This window comes from Rhinatrema bivittatum, chromosome 4 (assembly GCF_901001135.1).
Source record: "Rhinatrema bivittatum chromosome 4, aRhiBiv1.1, whole genome shotgun sequence".
NCBI classification, from domain to species: Eukaryota; Metazoa; Chordata; class Amphibia; order Gymnophiona; family Rhinatrematidae; genus Rhinatrema; species Rhinatrema bivittatum.
In genome coordinates this window covers 203,081,142-203,101,005 of record NC_042618.1, presented here as the reverse complement: position 1 = coordinate 203,101,005, position 19,864 = coordinate 203,081,142, and the positions used below count along the sequence as shown (strand labels likewise).

Genomic DNA, 19,864 nt, shown 5'->3' with positions numbered 1-19,864 from the left:
CAGATAGTAATGTTGGAGTTGCATCAAAGGTGAGCATAAGGCTTAATGATTAAGGGTAGTAACCGCCGCATCAAGCAAGTTACCCTGATGCTTGGTTAGCCAGATTGCACGGATCAATGCCTTGCTGGATGTTGTCTGAATGTAAATCCTGTTTTCCACATTTCCCCCTACCATTGAAGCAAAGAGCAGTGCTGTATATGCATTCAAAGTGATGTATTGGTTTAGGGTAGTAACTGCTATAATAAGCAAGCTACCCCCACACTTATTTGTTTACCCAGACTGTGTAGTCCTTGTTGATTGTTATCTGAATGCAAATCCTCTTTTCCACATTTCCACTTGCTGTTGAAGCAGAGAGCAATGTTGGAATTCATTAACTGTGTGAAGGCTTATTGAGTAAGGGTAGTAATCACCAGGTAGTAGCCTCCACTCCAGTACTCCACCCCCATGGCTCTTCTCTTCATTCCCATCCTCTAGCCTTTATGGATCCACAGTATTTATCCCATGCCCCTTTGAAATCCTTCACAGTTTTAATCTTCACCTCTTCCTCCGGAAGGGCATTCCAGGCATCCAGCACCCTCTCCGTGCAGAAATACTTCCTGACATTGGTTCTGAGTCTTCCTCCCTGGAGCTTCAAATCGTGACCCCTTGTTCTACTGATTTTTTTCCAACGTAAAAGGTTTGTTGTTGACCATGGATCCCGAAAATCTTTCAAGTATTTGAGAGTCTGTAACATATCACCCCTGCATCTCCTCTACTCCAGGGTGTACATATTTAGGTTCTTCAATCTCTCCTCGTAAGACATTTTATAAAGACCACCCACCTTTTTGGTCGCCCTTCTCTGGACCGCCTCCATTCTCTCTGTCTCTTTGGAGTTACGGTCTCCAGAACTGAACACAGTACTCCAGGTGAGGCCTCACCAAGGCCCTGTACAAGGGGATCATCACTTCCTTTCTCTTACTAGATATTCCTCTCTCTATGCAGCTTTACTGCTTTTTATTCTACTTTTCTGTCCTCATGACCATAAAGTTAATGTTTTTGTTTTCCCATTGTTGCACTGCATACAGAGTTTGGCTTCTTGCTGTTTCCAGTTCAGTTTTTGTCTGCATCTTTCTATTTATACATTCTTCAAGAAATATAAAATAATTGTAAAACTATACTAATAAAGAGAACACATGTTTCAAAACAAACTGAAAAGAATAATATCCACTGATTACAAATTCATAAAATTATTAAAAATTCTCCTAACACTAATAAAATATTTCAAAAGAGCAGTCATCACATAACACCCAATAATTAAAATGGCAGTCAATTAAGAAAAATAAACTTAAAAAGCAACCTTAACTTACCTTCTCCAGCAACTCTCCTACTCCTTTCCCTTGCAGGCCAGTAGCATACACCAGAAGCAGCAGGGGCTGCAGCAGCTGTGCCTCATGCTCCTCTTCCTTAGTGCCCAAGACCAATCTTTGTCTCTCTTACACACACAAGCGCGCACATACACACACGTCGCACCCCCATGACCAGTTTCTTTCACATACCAGTCATCTCCCTGACCAGACTTTCAATCTTTCATACGCATGCAGTCAGCTCCCCGACCACGCTCAGACACCACCTTGATGAGTTTCTCTCACACTGTCCCTTCCCTGACTAGCCTTTGTCACCTTATTGACCATTCTCTCACTCACATACACACCAGTTGCCTCCCTCATGCACACCAGTCACCTCCATTAGCAGTCTCTCTCTCACACACCAGCACCTCCCTAATGTCTTTTACATGCACACCAGTCATCTTCCTGACCAGTCTCTCTCTCACACATGCACACCAGTCATCTTCCTGACCAGTCTCTCTCTCACACATGCACACCAGTCATCTTCCTGACCAGTCTCTCTCTCACACATGCACACAAGTCACCTCCCTGACCAGTCCCTCTCTCAATTACACACATCCTATCTCTCTCACTTATACACATGCTGGCTCGCTCTCAATTTCACTCACTCCTCCCCATCACCAGCACAACTGGGAGCTGCAGCAGCCTCCTCTTTCAATGATCTCATTGGCTGCAGGGAGTAATGCTGCGGATTGTCAGCTGTTTTTCTCTGGGCCCGTGCTTCTCCTCAGGCTGATGCTGTTGCTTTTTAATGCAGCATAGCTCTTCTTCCTGCATGCCCTGCTAAGCATCACTTTCTCTTCCAAGCTGCGGGGGGGGGGAGAAGAAAATGCCATGCTGTAGTTGCCAACTTCCACTAGTACTGGTGCCATTCTCACCTGGGCTTGAGTGTGCTGACAGCTCAGATGGCAACAGTAGAAGTGCAAGGATGTTTGAACTCAGTCTCTCACTGAAGAGGAAGAACAGATGAGTCAGTGGGACTGTGCGATACACCTGCCGGTGCTTGGCGACACACCAGTTGAGAATCACTCTCCTGTGTTGTGCAGAATGCAAGAGAAATCATTAACACAAACTATACAATACCAAAACAAGATTTGCCCTTCACACTAAAAGATCAAGAAATAAACAAGCACATAGGCTGATACAGTACAGTGCGCTGATACAGTACAGTGCGCTCCGGAGCGCACTGTTAGCCCGCGTTTAGCCGCGCGTTTTTGTTGAAAACGCGCGGCCACCCCCCCCACCCCCCCGAAACTAATAGCGTCTGCAACATGCAAATGCATTTTGATGGCCGTATTAGTTATTCCCGCGTGATACAGAAAGTAAAATGTGCAGCCAAGCCGCACATTTTACTTTCAGAAATTAACGCCTGTCCAAAGGCAGGCATTAATTTCTGCCGGCACTGGGAAAGTGTACAGAAAAGCAGTAAAAACTGCTTTTCTGTATACCCTTTCACTTAATATCATAGCGATATTAAGTCGGAGGCCCCAAAAAAAAAATAAATAAATTTTAAATGTGCCCGTGGGTTGGAAGATGGACGCTCAATTATGCCGGCGTCCATTTTCCAAACCCGTGGCTGTCAGCAGGCTCGAGAACAGATTTATTTTTATTTATTTTTGGTTTTTATATACCGATCTTCTTCCATTAAATACAAATCAAACCGGTTTACAAGGAACAAGAAAACTGCCCGTACGGAAAACAAGAAAACTGCTGGAAAAATTGAACATCGGCTGTCAAACCCGCTGACAGCCGCCGCTCCTGTCAAAAAGGAGGCGCTAGGGATGCGCTAGTGTCCCTAGCGTCTCTTTTTAGCGCGGGCCCTCATTTAAATACTTGTTCGCGGGAGAGTGGGCACTCGCCTCGGAGCGCCGGCTCTCCCACGGTATTTACTGTATCGGCCCCAGTGTGGGCTCATATAAACCTCAAACCTGGAACTCCTTGTATCAGACTTGTTCTGGTTCAGACCACAAACACTATGGAGTGAATTTTAAGAGTTGCTGGTATTAAAAGACCCATATATATCTGGGCCAAGTGCAAGCAACTCTTGTTTTTAAAATGGCCCAAATTATGTGCATGTTTGTGTGAGCAACCAAATGTGTGGGAGAAGGAACGGAGTCAGGGCATGTCAGGGGCGTTCCAGGATGGGGCCAACGTGCGTAAATCCATATTTTAAATCCAGTGGTTGTGGTAAAACCGTCAACCGTGTATATTTCTGCTCTTGATGAGGTATAAGTCTGCGGAAATCTCTTTTTAGGTCTAAAATAACTGGGTAAACTGAGCAGTGTGCAAGCTGAAGAACCAAAGGGGTCTGGATAACCTCAATATGGACTGGTCAAATTAGTGGACTAATTGGTAAAAACTGGTATTGTCCTTCACGCGTGTATGTTTTAAAATCTGCTTATATGCACGCCTTAAACCTGACAAATTCTAACGAAGATATGTGAACATTTTTTTGCGTAACAGCTTAAAATTAGGAGCACATATACGCGTGCTTGGTGTATTTTAAATCATACGCGCGATTTTTTATTCCTGTGTATGTGCGCTTGCACACACAGGGGCACCCATGAGCTTCTTTTAAAGTTACTATCTCTGAGTTTTACCTAAAGGGCTTCTGCCCGCATGTCAGCAGGACTACTATACTTTGGGATTATACCTGGGGACTTGAACCCAGGAGTTTATTCCCCGCATAAATGCTCACATGCACACTGACTCAGTACATCACGGTTCTGGGTCTTTCTGATAGGTTTGTTTAAATAAGAGGCTGGAACAGAGAATGAATAAAATCAGATAATACAGAAGTTAATTGCAGATAATTACTAAAGAGAATACCTAAATGTATCTCTCTCTCTCTCTGTTTTGGATGAATTTATTTATTACGTAACTGCATTTTTTTTTTTTAATTATTTCTAAATTACTTGTTGGGGATATGGTTGGACCTTCTTAAAAAATTAAAAAAAGCAGAAAAAAAGGACTTTCACTTCAGTTCTACTGGGATACAAAAAAGGATTTTCATTATAGTTCTGTTGGGATACTAATGGTTAGCATTAGTTAGAACCATTTAACAATTCTTCTGTGAAAATTTATTAAAGTCCGTTTGAGAAATATAGACATGTAGGATATTTTTCACTTTAGGATACTAATTAGTTTAGAAATAATGGCATTATTTTTATTAATTATGTACATAAAGAATAAATTATTTTTGTTTCTGGATAAATTTGTGATTGCTATTTTGGATAAATTTATTCATGAGTATTCTTTACATGTTACTATAGTAGTTTGTTTTTCTGCTTTTCTTTATTTTATTTTTTTTTACTATATATCTATATCTATCTGTGTGTTTATGTATATACACACAGCAAAGCTTACATTTTCAAAGGATCAGTCTGCTCTATCACATCCGGGAAAAGATCTCATTTTCTCTAGCAATTATCGCTCTTTTATAAACTAAAAAGTACACCCCCTCTGTCAGGCCGATACAGAAAAACGCGCGGGAGAGCAGGCGAGCGCCCACTCTCCCGGTGCGCGCACAGGCCACTCTCCTGGGCATGTGATTCAGGAGGGTGGCCTATGCAAATTAGGGCCCACAGTAAAAGGAGGCGCTAGGGACACTAGTGCGTCCCTAGCGCCTCCTTTTTTACAGGAGCGGCGGCTGTCAGTGGGTTTGACAGCCAACGCTCAATTTTGCCAGTGTCTGTTCTCAAACCCGCTGACAGCCATGGGTTTGGAAAACGGACGCCGGCATAATTGAGCGTCCGTCTTCAGACTACCTGCTGATCTTGTAATTCTTGATGGTATATGAAAATGTAATGCTGAGGTTAACCATTCAATCTTTTCGTTGTAGAGAGTTTTGTGAATTAGAGAACTTTGTTGAGCCCTGTATTTAACAGGCAACCAGTGAAGGTCTTTTAATATTGGTGTAATGTGATCAGATCTTCTAGTTTGTCAAAAGTCTAGCCGCTGAGTTTTGTAACAATTTTAATGGTCTAGTAACATTTGCTGCTAGGCCCAAAAACATCAAGCTACAGTAATCCAATTTTGACAAGACAATAGCTTGCAAAACTTTTCTGAAATCCTTTGGAAATAAAAGTGGCTTTAATCTTTTTAGAACATTTAATTTAAAATACCCATAATTAATGATTTTTTTCACACTTTCAGTGTGAATTCACAATCTAGAAAAATCCCTAAATCTCGGACCTCCAGGGAAATGGAATAATTTTTAGCAGCTTCCTGAATTTCAAATTCATTTGCTTGGGTCAGTTTAGGACAGATATATAAAATTTCAGTCTTTTTTGTATTCAGAGAGAGAGTCATTTGGGTTAATACTTTCTCAATGGCTGATTGATATATGACCCAAAGCTTAAGTGTTAGGTCAATTGATTTTTCGATTGGAATTAAAATTTGAACATCATCTGCGTAAATAAAATGCGTGAGGTTCAAACTAGATAAAATTCTACATAGAGGAAGCATATAAATATTAAAAAGGGTCGCAGACAGAGACAATCCTTGTGGTACACCATGTTGAAGATCAATTGACAGAGATTCTTTATCCTGAATTTTCACTTTAAAAGATCTTTTCTTTAGGTAAGATTCAAACCATTTCAAAGCATAGTCCTTTATACCTATTTCATTTAATCTATCCAAGAGAATTTTATGATTAACTGTACCAAACGCTGATGATATATCTAGCATAATCAGAAAGTAAGCTTGGCTGCTGTCGACTCCTCGAAGGATAATATCTTGTAAAGATGCTAACAGAGTCTCAGTACTAAAGTATTTGCTGAATCCATGTTGTGCTGGGAATAGGGTACTATGTGGTTCAAGGTATTCTGTTAGTTGCTTGTTAACTAGTTTATTGTAAACCGGTACGATAAGACCTGGTCTTGAGCATCGGTATATTAAAAGAACTTAAATAAATAAAATAAATTAATTAACTGCCTTCTCCAAAATCTTAGCAATACTTGGTAAATTAGAAATGGGTCTTAAATTTGGCAAATTATGGGAATTGGATTGTGGTTTTTTCATGATTGGTTTAACTATCACTGCTTTCAATATATCTGGAACAGTTGATTCAGTAATAGATTAATTATATCTGCAATAGGTCTGGAAACTTTATTGGTGATTGTTTTTAATAGTTTCATTGGAATATGGTCAATAGGGTGAGTAGCTGGATTCATATTTTTGATTATACCTTCAATTTCAACAGATGAAATTGTTTCAAAGGAGATTATATGATCTTTAGGGTTGCTTGGCAGTACAATTTGATTCGAATCACTTGAGATGTTTTTTAGAATGTTTACAGTCTTATCTTTGAAATATTGTTGTATAGTGTGGTACATTTTGTGTGCTGATAAATACCCGTGTTTATCTTTATTCTTATGTTCTTTCCTCAGGAATGACACGGTGCGGTATGCTCTGGATGTATTAGCTATTCTGACAGTGGTCCCTAAAATCCAACTGCAGCTTGCTGAACCGGTGGATGTGCTTGATGAGGCTGGGTCTACTGTGTCGACTGTGGGTAAGTATAGCCTTATATGGCAGGAAATATTGAGACCTGGTACTTCTGTATATTATAGTGGCCCAATTGCATGTCATTGTTGTAGAAGTTTGTTATAGTCATGTGTGCAGTATTTTCCTCTTGTATGATATTACTCTATTAACTCAGTCCAGTGATGATTGGGTGTATTGCACCTAATTACCTACTATTCAAGAATTGATTTTTAGAGAGACATTTGCTATGCCGACCTGTCTCTTACATTAAAATACTTTTAATTGCAATTTCTTTTTAGGCCTGACAGTTTCCCTTTGTTTCATTTGGGCATCCAGCTTGGTCAGAATCAGCTTCTGTTAGGCTATAGCACAATAAGTTTTTATTCACAACTATCTGGATTTTTCCCATTTCCACCACACTCCCCCCAATCTGTTATATTCTTTTCCCCAGTTTAGCCTAGCCATCACAAAAACTGCCCCCAACTGGGGCCTAGCTCATGTGAATCCTGAGTCTGGCCCACTAAATGTTGCTTACTTGTAACAGCTGTTCTCACAGGACAGCAGAATGTTAGTCATCACGAAAACCACCCGCCACCCCGCGGAGTTGGGTCTGTATACGTTTACTTTTATTTTAGTTTCGCTTGCGCTTTTAGCTATAAGGCGAGACTGAGGGAGACACCTGTGGCTCACAGGGATAATTGCAGGCTGAGCATGCTCAGTGCACTCAGTGTGCCAGTGTCAGTCAAAGCTTTGACAGAAAAGTTTTCCATACAGGGCTCCATCCTATGATGTCACCCATATGTGAGGACTAAGATCCTGCTGTCCTGTGAGAACACCTGTTACAGGTAAGCAACATTTGCTTTCTCTGTACTCAGCTGGGAAGGATTGAGCTCAGGTAAGTTTAAAAAAAAAAAAAAAAAAGATATCTAAATATATCTATAGAAATATATATCTATATATCAGAGACAGAGTAGAGGGGCTGTGTAAGACTTCAGGGCTCCGTGCTTGGTGCGCCGTTCTAATGTTCATTCCCGCTCATGTAGGGTACTGGGCAGCCTAATGGGTTGAGCAGACCGGGTGGGCTAGGCCCCGCTGTCAGGCTTTATCTTGTGTGCCGCATGGTAGGCTACTGTGGCGTTTTCATGCGCGTTCAGCTGCCCTCTACAGGATCATCTGTGTACGCAGTGTATCCAGCTATTCGTCCGAATTGTGTGCCCATTTCTTTTTTTTTTGGGCATGCTACCTGTATGCACATTCTGAAATGTTTCGGTTGTGTGCCCAGGTTTGGCGTGCTGTCCGTGCATTTTGCAGCGCATAGACTTGGGACGCATAAATTTTGTACGCTTACATTTTTTTTCAGTGCAAATCAGCTGAACACACATCTTCAGTCACCTGTTAAGCGTACTGACGAACAGATGGCGCCGTGACCAAGAAACCTAAGTGCCTTTCTCTCTGTGATGCCTGTCATATTTGGGCATCTCAGCCTGGAGTGCCCTCTAAAGTGTCAGCGCTGCTTAGAGAATCGGAGAATTATCTTCCTTTGATTTTACTAAGCCTGGTTCTTCCCAGCCTAATAATGGCCTGATTAAGGACTTGTCTGGAAGAATGCCTGACCTTGGAACTCTCTTGACTGGTTCCTCCAGAGGGGATGGCAGCTCAGTGGGCTCCGCACAAGTGCCTTCTGGTTTTGGCATGGATCCTTCTGTCTTTTCATGGGTAGAATTTTTTTCAAGGATTGCAATCCTTTCCTCAAGCACAGTCCTCAGCCCCGCCCAATCCTTTCAAGTTGGTTCCTCAGGCGGTGGCCCCTCCCTCTTCCAGAACTATGTTTAAGCACCGAAGCACACCTCTTTTAGCTGCGGGTATTCCTGACAGGAATCCGGATGGCATTGATGAGGTAGATCCTGACTCTCTGGAAGATGGGGATATTCCTCTGGGCCTGGAACCGTATAGGACTATGTTGCGGTTCTTTCATAATGAGCTACTGGCTGTGATTTCCCAGATGTTGAAGATGCTGGTGACACTATACACACGACAGTGTCATCCTGTCTGCAGGTATTCAGTTTGATAGCGGCAACCCTGGAAGTGGTGCTGTGGGTGAGAGTGCATATGCAAGCTCTTCGATGCTCACTACTGTCTCGTTGGAACCCACGATCTCAGGACTATTTAGTTCTGCTCCACTTGCTGATTGAAATCTCTCACTGTCGGTGGTGGTTGCAGGAGGATCATCTGAGAGAGGGATTTTCCCCTGATATCGCCGGACTGATTGATACTCATGACAGATGTGAGTCTCCAGGGTTGGGGAGCTCATTGTAAGGAACTAACAGCACAAGGGAGCTGGAACACAGAAGAGTCTGTCTGGAGCATCAATCGCCTGGAAGCCCAAGTGGTCCGGTTGTCGTGCTTGCAGGTCAGCGACCAGACTGCAGGGTCAAGTGGTCCAAGTAATGTGGGACAATGCAATGACAGTGGCTTACATCAATCGGCGGGAGGAAACAAGAGCCAGCAAGTGTCGCAGGAAATAGGCCAACTTATGGAATGGGTGGAAGGGCATCTCCAAGTGATCTCGGCCTCTCACTCTATGGGAAAAGACATCATAAGTGCAGACTTTCTCAGTAGGCAGTCTGGACCCAGAAGAATGGATATTGTCAGACAAGGTGTTTTCAGCTGATAGTGGATTGCTGGGGCCTTCCATTCCTAGACCTGCTGGCGACTTCTCGCAGTGTGAAGATTCCTCGATTCTTTAGTCGCAGGAGAATATCCATGGTCCTTGGGTATCGATATTCTCATGCAGGTCTGGCTGGAAGATAAGCTGCTGTATGCCTTTCCTCTGTGGTCCATGTTGGGCAGGATAGTTTGCAGGATTGAAGGCCAAAGGGGATGGTGCTCCTGGTGGCACCGGATTGGCCCAGAAGACCATGGTATGCAAATCTCGAAGACTTCTGGTAGAGACCTCCCTTACTCTTCCACTGCACAAGAATCTTCTGCAGCAGGGACCTGTCCTTCACAATGATCTAGCTCTGTTTTGTCTTACGATATGGCCCTTGAGAAGACTCGCTTGTTGAAGCGTGGATATTCTTCTGCGGTGATTACCACCTTGCTACGAGCTCGAAAGTTCTCCACTTCCTCAGCCTATGTGCGAGTTTGGTGAGTGTATGAGGCTTGGTGTGAGGATTGAGGTGTTCTTCCTCGTTCAGTTAAGATCCTACTCACTTTGGAATTTTTGCAAGATGGGTTAAATAAAGGGTTTACCCTTAATTCCTTGAAGGTACAGGTTGTGGGTCTTGCCTGTTTCAGGAGCTAGGTGAATGGTTAATCCTTATTGTCTCATCATGATGTGGCCCATTTCTTGAAGGGAGTTAAACATCTTCATCCTCCCTTGTGCTTACCGGTCCCCTTGTGGAGTCTTAACCTGGTGTTGGATTTCTTGGCGGGCCCTACGTTTCGACCGCTGCATAACCTTTCCTTGCGGTTACTGACCTTGAAAACAGTGTTTTTGGTAGCGATATGTTCTGCGTATTGGGTTTCTGAGCTGCAGGCTTTTTCTTGCCAGGAGCCATTCCTTCGGGTGACTCCAGGAGCAACGCAGCTGTGTACTGTTCCCTCTTTCTTGCCTAAAGTGGTCTTGGATTTTCACATGAATCAGTCCATTTCCTTGCCGTCCTTGGATAAGGAAAGATACAGAGGGGTATTGCCTGTTGCGCCCCTTGAATGTCAAGAGACATTCAAGGGATGCAACAGGCTTTTTCAAACTACATACCCTGAAAAAACTAAAACCCCTCCTTCATCTTACCGATTTTCGTACAGTACTGCAGGCAACCATTTTCTCGAAAATTGACTATTGCAACTCCCTGCTCCTAGGTCTCCCCAAAAACACCATCCACCCACTCCAAATCCTTCAAAACCCTACCGCCTGCATCCTCACTAACACACGTAAAAATGAACACACAACACTCGTCCTCAAAGACTTACACTGGCTTCCCATTGGACACCGTATCCAATACAAAACTCTCCATTATCCACAAAGCCCTTCATAACCCCAACATGAATTGGTTCAAAGATTCATTAATATTCCACACCTCCTCAAGACCGACCAGAAATCAATACCTGGCAACCCTACACACACCCTCTCCTAAACTCTACAACCTTGCATCCACAAAAGCTCGATCACTGTCCATAGCCAGGCCTGCTGCTATGGAACTCCATGCCAATTAGCCAACGCCAGGAACTATGCCCAAAGAAATTTAAGCAGAAACTAAAGACCTGGCTATTTAAACAGGCATACATCTAAACAGGCTGAAACCTTCCCAGGCATTTCCTCCTCTGTGCCCCTCAACTCAGGTCCCTATCAGACTTCTCTCCTACTACCTCTCACCCATGCAAAGTTCTAATAATTCGCACTTGTAAAGAGTTCTCTGTAAATTACTGTAAGCTAAGCTCATGTTATTCTCTAAGTTAAGTTCTTACTCTTGTTATTCGCATTATTAATTAGTTCATGTTTCTCGTATTTTATGAAGAGTTCTTTGTAAAGCGTTAATAAACTAAGTTTATGTTCCAATGTAAACCGATGTGATACTCAGTGTGTGTCGGTATATAAAAATCTTTAAATAAATAAATAAATGCAGTATCTGGAAGTTTCTAAACCTTTTTGAAAGATGGATAGTCTGTCTTTCATGGTGGAGGAAAGCAGGATGAACCAGCTTTGAAAGTTGCAATAGCTTGCTGGATAAAGGAGGTAGTCATGGCCGCATATGTGGATGCTGAAAAGCTATTGGCCTACTCAGGTTAGAGCTCATTCCACTAGGGCTTCAGGCAGTGTCATGGGCGAAGGTTAGATTGTTGTCTCCCGTCAACATTTGCCGAGCTGCAACGTGGCCCTTCTTACACATTTTTTCCAAGTATTATTGCTTAGATGTGCAGGCCCAGGAGGATGCAGCCTTTGCATGTGGTGTTGACTAGTCCGCGGGCAGCCTCTCACCCTATTCGAGAGTAGCTTGGGTACATCCCACTGGTCCTGAGACTGTCTACATGCTAGGAAAGGAGAAATTACTACTTGCCTGATAATTTTGTTTTCCTTAGTGTAGACAGATGGACTCAGCTTCCCGCCCTTGGCTGCTGAATGATTGTGTTAATGGTCCTCCTGTGGGGCTACATGTTCCAGGGGATTACTGGTAAGTGTTCATCCAGTCCCTAGATTGGGGTACATACATTCATTGTTTGAGTTCAGTGTTTCCTCTTGGTTGAGTACAGTAATGCTTGACTGTTTTTAATCAAGTTTTTGGCTAGTCTGTCCACAGTTGATTTTGAAGAGAATACTGGTAGGTTGATGTCACTGCAGGGGTATATATACTGTGACATCAGTTTACGTTCTCCATCTGCTGGCAGAGGTGCATAACCCACTGGTCCTGAGTCCATCTGTCTACAGTACTCTAAGGAAAATGAAATTATCAGGTAAGTATTAATTTCTCCTTATGTAGATTGTGGGTCTCCTAAGGTGTTTAACAGTCAAGAAACATACCTCTTTAGGTGTCAAGAAACCTTCTTCCTTGCTTTTTATGCACTCTTGCAGCATAGATGTAGGATCTCCATTTAGCTTTCTATAATTCACAGGGTCAGCCAACTTAGTTCTCAATTCATTATCACATTGTTCCCTGTTCTGTACCACAATAGCACCCCAGAAATGCCATTCTGGATCAGACCAAGATCCACTGAGCCTAGCATCCTGTCTCTGATAATGGCCAGTCTAGATCACAAGTACCTGGCAGATCCCACATAGTAGATCTGTTTCTTATTACGTGTTCCTGGGGATAGCATTAGCTTTCTTTCTTTTTTTTTTTTAAACTGTTTAACAAGAAGAGCACTACAACAGCTTGCAGGTGATCATTAAAGATATTTGTTCCTACATTATACAGCTTTATGTCAAACTTCATCATAGCCCCGAAACCATAACATCCACTGCACAAAAGGTGAATGACATTTCCCATTCCCTTCAGAGTTAAAGAAATTGTAAAAGTCAAATGTCCTTGAACAAACCTTAATATTAACCCCTCAAGCAGAACTATTGTTCCAGTCCTCCCAAACTTACCCCATATTTTCTCATACAACATTGAATGATGTTTCAAAGAAAAGTTAATTTCTCAATGATTGGAATCAAATTCCTGCTTATGCCAAAGATCAAGAGACTTGATCACACTAATATTATCACCTCTTCTCAATGTTTTTTTGAATTTTTCGTTATCTATATTTGTCGTCTTTATCACCCACGTGAGTGTATAAATATCCTCTTGTTTTACACTATTTTCAAATGGCGTTTAACACAAAACATTTTTTAAGGAAAGAGAAGGAAGGTTTCATACAGATTTTTATGTCACTACGTCCGGTAGTGTTTTCAATATAATCATTAACCAACCTCCTCCTTCCTGGTGTTTTTGTGCCTATAATCTAGCGTGTGTATACCCTTTTCTTCTTTTTGTTAGAAACTTTTTTGGTTGTTTTTTTATGTGTAAAAAATCTTTAAAAATCTTAATTGTTACCAGTCCATGTCAACACAACACTTTTTAAAATTGCAATATTTGTTTTTAACACGAACTGTTAATCACTATGAAAATGCCGCTATACTCGATTGATTTTTATGATGTAGTACACCAACTTAAACTGAATAAAAAATTTTCCTGACTTATCTGAGATTCAAAACTTCCCAACAAGGCCTTGTTTCAGATCCGTGGATCTTTCTTCAAGGGATTTTCATTTGCTTTCAACTCGTCGAAATCATGCAGCATTTCACGATAGTCTATATCTTAATCGCCACACAAATAGGCACAAAAACATCAGGTAGGAGGAGGTTGGTTAATGATTATATTGAAAACACTACCGGATGTAGTGACATAAAAATCTGTATGAAACCTTCCTTCTCTTTCCTTAAAATTTTTTTTTGGTTAAACACCATTTGAAAATAGTGTAAAACAAGAGGATATTTATACACTCACGCGGGTGATAAAGAAGACAAATATAGATAACAAAAAATTTAAAAAAACATTGAGAAGAGGTGATAATTAGTGTGATCGAGTTTCAAGGTATATATCCCTCTGTATATATTTAAAGTTCAAGAGACGGCATGGCCTTCTGCTGCAATGCTATAGTGTAGCGTCTAGCATGAAGCAAATGATCAGCCAGGACTCTCTTGGATGTAGGCAGGAATGGACCTCTCCAACTTCCCAGTAAGCAAAACAAAGGTGATAAATTCACAACAACCCTGAGAATCTCCATAATCTTCTTCCCCATCTCCTCCAAAATGAAGCAACCTGAGGGCATTGCCACCACATATGGAGGTACGTACGTTCCATATTACATCCCCTCCAACATAATCTAGAAAAACATGGGGAGAAAATGGTATAATATACTAGGTTATCTGTAAGTGCGATGAAGCAACTACACCATGTTCGCTTTCTTGATCTTCTGGAAGTTTAAAATATATGGGGAAAGATTCATAGAACCCCTCCCCAATACTCGCCAATAATTCAGGTTCTGACAGGTAGGGAAGACCTAAGCTTTCCCTGAATCTGACAAAAAGTTTACAAACAGAAAGCAGCATTGGGCGTGAACATGGACTGGCCTGACTGTTCTAGAGGAAAGATAATTATCAAGTAAGTAGTAATTTTACCTTCCTCTTCATCCAGTCAGGCCAGTCCATTACACTTTGGATTTACCAAATCTACTCCCCCCCCCCCCCCCACCCCTCTCCTCCCTCCGCACACTGCCAAGGCAAAAGTGGCATCCTCCCTAACTCGGACATCAGAAAACAATGCTTAGAAAAAGTATGCAAGGACCAGAAAGTCTCTTCTCTGTAAATTTCAGATGGAGATACCAACTGCCACTCTGCCCACGAAGTAGCTTGCACCCTCATGAAATGCACCTAAATCCATTTCGACAGAGGCACATTAGCTACTGCAGCAGGTATCACCTCCTTAATCTGTTGTGCAACTGTCGCTCTATAGGCTGCTGCCCCTTTCCGTATGCTACTATATAGGACAAGGATAACATTAACGAGGCCTTTGCACATCTGAGGGACGAAGAAGCTCATATTCTGCTGCATGTCCCCTTTTTCCCCCCAAGGAAGGCAAGGAAGTAGACCTATTCATGTGGAAGTTCAACACCACCTTTGGAAGAAAGGAAGGTAACTGTGCAAGGCTGCATCCTATCTGAAGTAATGGTAAGAAAAGGTTTCTGGCAAGAGAGTGAGCCTGCGACTCTGATATACGCCTCGCAGAACAAACAGCTATTAAGAAAACAGTCTTTAAGGTGAGTATACTTAGAGAAATTGTATTAAGAAGAAAGAACTGTGACCCCCCCCCCCTTCAAAAAAAACAAAAAAAAACCCCAACTAAATTAAGATCATATAGGGGAACCAAAATCCAAATAGGCAGCCAGATGTGCTTGATCCCATATTGGGGGGGGGGAAAAGGCCCACATCCAGATGAAAAAACAGGAGCTGACTTTGAATTCAGCGCCTATAACATTAGAGGACTGCTACCTGCACCTTTTAGGTATTAAGGACCACCCCTTTGGAGAGGCCGTCCTGTAAAAATTCCAAAATCCTTGGTATTGAGGTGTTTCCAGGCAGACATTGTCACTCAGAGCACCAATATTCAAAAATTCTCCTTATATGTATGTAAGCTAGAAAAGTTGAAAACTTCCTCACTCTCAACAGTGTCGCTATCACAGCCTGTGAATATCCTTTCACCACCAATTGTGCTTTTTCAAGGGCCAAAATATAAGAGAATTAATTAAACTGGATCTTCTTGAACCATCTGTCCCTGATATAACAAGTTCGACAGAGATAGGTACTGGCGAGGACTGTCTCACATAAGATGAGACAGATTGCAAACCTTGGCCTCTGGAATCATTCTGCAGCCACAAGCAGAACTAGCTCTGGATGCCCTGTAATCTGCTGAATTACTCTGCCTGTTGTAGGCCAAGGTTTCTCTCTGTGGCCACTTCTGAACCAGGGCACCTATGTTGGCTGTCTGCGAATCCCTCCTGCAACTGAAATAACTTACCTTTGCATTTATGCTGGCCATCATCAAATCAAAAAATGGTAACCCCCACCTTGCCACTATGAGGTTGATGGCTGCTTCTGGTTGACTCCGTTCTCCTGGATCTAACGTGTGCTAATTGAGATAACTGGCCTGCACATTTTCTGTGCCCACTACATGAAACGCTGATAAGGCTAAGAGATGCTTCTCTGCCTATGGAAGAAGCAGTTACATTTCTAAGGATACTTGCAGGCTCTGGGTACACCTTTGAAGGTTTATGTAAGCCACCACCATGGTGTTTGACATCACTCTCACCACTTTCTCAAACAACCAGGGAGCAAATTTGAGAAGGGCTAACTGAATAGAGAGTAGGATTAAATGGACAATTTTCTCAGTGGAAGGGAGTGGACAGTGGAGTGCCTCAGGGATCTGTATTGGGACCCTTACTTTTCAATCTACCTTATAAATGGCCTGTGACCGACGGCCCGCAAATGCGCAGTAGAGCGCAGCTCTACTGCGCATGTGCGGGCAAGGATGTCGATCAGAAAAAAAAATGGCGGTGGGGCCGCAGGAGCGGGAGGAGAAGCGGCGCCGCGCGCGTGCGCGGTGCCGCTGCTTCTCCTCCCCAGATCTGCCGGCAGATCTCGGGGGGGGGGGGGGGTGTCACTCCCGCGCCCCCCCCACCGAGATCTGCCGGCAGATCTCGGGGGGGGTCACTGCCGCGCGCGCGGGAGTGACCCCCCCCCGAGATCTGCCGGCAGGAGCGGGAGGAGTTAATGGAGCCGGGTGAGGGTTGCGGGAAGTCGCGCTTACGGCGCCGGGAGGAAATGGAGGTGGGTGAAGGGAGGGAGAGGGGGACTGAGTGAGTGGGAGGGAGAGGGGGACTGAGTGAGTGGGAGGGAGAGGGGGACTGAGTGAGTGGGAGGGAGAGGGGGACTGAGTGAGTGGGAGGGAGGGAGGGAGAGGGGGACTGAGTGAGTGGGAGGGAGGGAGAGGGGGGACTGAGTGGGAGGGAGTGAGGGAGAGGGGGGACTGAGTGAGAGGAGAGGGAGGGTGGAGAGGAGTGGGTGGGGGAGGGGGGTGGTGAAGAGTGAGGGGAGAGAGAATGAGGGGGAGGTGAGAGACAGAGGGATGTAGCCCGTTTTAACGGGCTTTACGGCTTGTATATTTATAAATGATCTGGAAAAAATACAACTAGTGAGAATCAAATTTGCAGATGACACAAAATTGTTCAGAGCAGTTAAATCACAAGCAGATTGTGATAAATTGCAGGAAGACCTTGTGAGACTGGAAAATTGGGCATCCAAATGGCAGATGAAATTTAATGTGGATAAGTGCAAGGTGATACATATAGGGAAAAATAACCCATGCTATAATTACACAATGTTGGGTTCCATATTAGGTGCTACAACCCAAGAAAGAGATCTAGGTGTCATAGTGGATAACACATTGAAATCGTCGGTTCAGTGTGCTGCGGCAGTCAAAAAAGCAAACAGAATGTTGGGAATTATTAGAAAGGGAATGGTGAATAAAACTGAAAATGTCATAATGCCTCTGTATAGCTCCATGGTGAGACCGCACCTTGAATACTGTGTACAATTCTGGTCGCCGCATCTCAAAAAAGATATAATTGCGATGGAGAAGGTACAGAGAAGGGCTACCAAAATGATAAGGGGAATGGAACAACTTCCCTACGAGGAAAGACTAAAGAGGTTAGGACTTTTCAGCTTGGAGAAGAGACGACTGAGGGGGGATATGATAAAGGTGTTTAAAATCATGAGAGGTCTAGAATGGGTAGATGTGAATCGGTTATTTACTCTTTCGGATAATAGAAAGACTAGGGGGCACTCCATGAAGTTAGCATGGGGCACATTTAAAACTAATCGGAGAAAGTTCTTTTTTACTCAACGCACAATTAAACTCTGGAATTTGTTACCAGAGGATGTGGTCAGTGCAGATAGTATAGCTGTGTTTAAAAAAGGATTGGATAAGTTCTTGGAGGAAGAAGTCCATTACCTGCTATTAAGTTCACTTAGAGAATAGCTACTGACATTAGCAATGGTAACATGGAATAGACTTAGTTTTTGGGTACTTGCCAAGTTCTTATGGCCTGGATTGGCCACTGTTGGAAACAGGATGCTGGGCTTGATGGACCCTTGGTCTGACCCAGTATGGCATTTTCTTATGTTCTTAATTGCTCGTGCCTCTAGACTGCTGATATACCAGATCACTTCTACTGATGAGCACCAACCCTGTGTCTGGATCTCCTGACTGTGAGCTTCCCATCCAGACACTAGTGTCTGTGGTTACCACTATCCAGATGTGGGAGGGGCATCAAATCCACCTCCCTGCCAGATGATCTCTCTCCAACCACCGTTGTAGGCTCTTTGCGACTTCCACGGGAAGAGGCAGTTGCCTCGCATAGTCTGGGACTGGGGACTTCACTAAGACAGCAAGGCTGTCTGCAGAAATTTCATACATAGAAACATAGAAATGACGGCAGAAGAAGACCAAACGGCCCATCCAGTCTGCCCAGCAAGCCTCACACATTTTTTTCTCTCATACTTATCTGTTTCTCTTAGCTCTTGGTTCTATTTCCCTTCCACCCCCACCATTAATGTAGAGAGCAGTGATGGAGCTGCATCCAAGTGAAATGTCTAGCTTGATTAGTTAGGGGTAGTAGGGGTAGTAACCGCCGCAATAAGCAAGCTACACCCATGCTTATTTGTTTTACCCAGACTATGTTATACAGCCCTTATTGGTTGTTTTTCTTTTCCCCTGCTGTTGAAGCAGAGAGCTATGCTGGAAATGCGTGATGTATCAGTCTTTCTCCCATGCCGTTGAAGCAGAGAGCCATGCTGGATATGCATCGAAAGTGAAGTATCAGGCACATTTGGTTTGGGGTAGTAACCGCCGTAACAAGCCAGCTACTCCCCGCTTTGTGAGTGCGAACCCTTTTTTCTTCTCCCCTGCCGTTGAAGCAGAGAGCTCTGCTGGATGTGTGAAGTATCAGTTTTTCTTCAGCCCTGCCGTTGAAGCAGAGAACTATGCTGGATATGCATTGAAAGTGAAGTATCAGGCTTATTTGGTTTGGGGTAGTAACCGCCGTAACAAGCCAGCTACTCCCCTCTTTGTGAGTGCAAATCCTTTTTTCCATATTTCCTCTTGCTGTTGAAGCTTAGAGTGATGTTGGAGTCACAGTAACCATGTATATGTTTGTTGAATAAGGGTATTGTTTCCAGGCAGTAGCCATCATTCTGGCGAGTCCCCCACTCTTCATTGGCGGCCTCTTGAATTTATGGATCCACAGTGTTTATCCCATGCCCCTTTGAAGTCCTTCACAGTTCTGGTCTTCACCACTTCCTCCGGAAGGGCATTCCAGGCATCCACCACCCTCTCCGTGAAGAAATACTTCCTGACGTTGGTTCTGAATCTTCCTCCCTGGAGCTTCAAATCGTGACCCCTGGTTCTGCTGATTTTTTTCCTACGGAAAAGGTTTGTCGTTGTCTTTGGATCATTACAGCCTTTCAAGTATCTGAAAGTCTGTATCATATCACCTCTGCTCCTCCTTTCCTCCAGGGTGTACATATTTAGATTCTTCAATCTCTCCTCGTACGTCATCCGATGAAGATCCTCCACCTTCCTGGTCGCTCTTCTCTGTACTGCTTCCATCTTGTCTTTGTCTTTTTGTAGATACGGTCTCCAGAACTGAACACAGTACTCCAGGTGAGGCCTCACCAAGGACCTGTACAAGGGAATAATCACTTCCCTTTTCTTACTCGATATTCCTCTCTCTATGCAGCCCAGCATTCTTCTGGCTTTTGCTATCGCCTTGTCGCATTGTTTCGCAGACTTCATATCATTAGACACTATCACCCCAAGGTCCCTCTCCTGCTCCGTGCACATCGGCCTTTCCCCCCCCCCCCCCCCCCCCCTCCATCGAATACAGTTCATTCGGAT

At 43.4% G+C, this 19,864-nt stretch overlaps 1 protein-coding gene across 14 annotated transcripts in view; it reads left to right on the top strand.

Moving 5' to 3' along the window:
* DCAF1 (DDB1 and CUL4 associated factor 1) overlaps positions 1-19,864 on the top strand; it is a 466,661-nt gene that overhangs the window by 278,580 nt on the left and 168,217 nt on the right. For all 14 annotated transcript variants that reach the window (XM_029599562.1, XM_029599550.1, XM_029599554.1 and 11 more), the window contains one exon: positions 6,776-6,900. In XM_029599562.1, the coding sequence (XP_029455422.1) occupies positions 6,776-6,900 (125 nt within the window). The remainder of the gene's footprint in view (positions 1-6,775; positions 6,901-19,864) is intronic.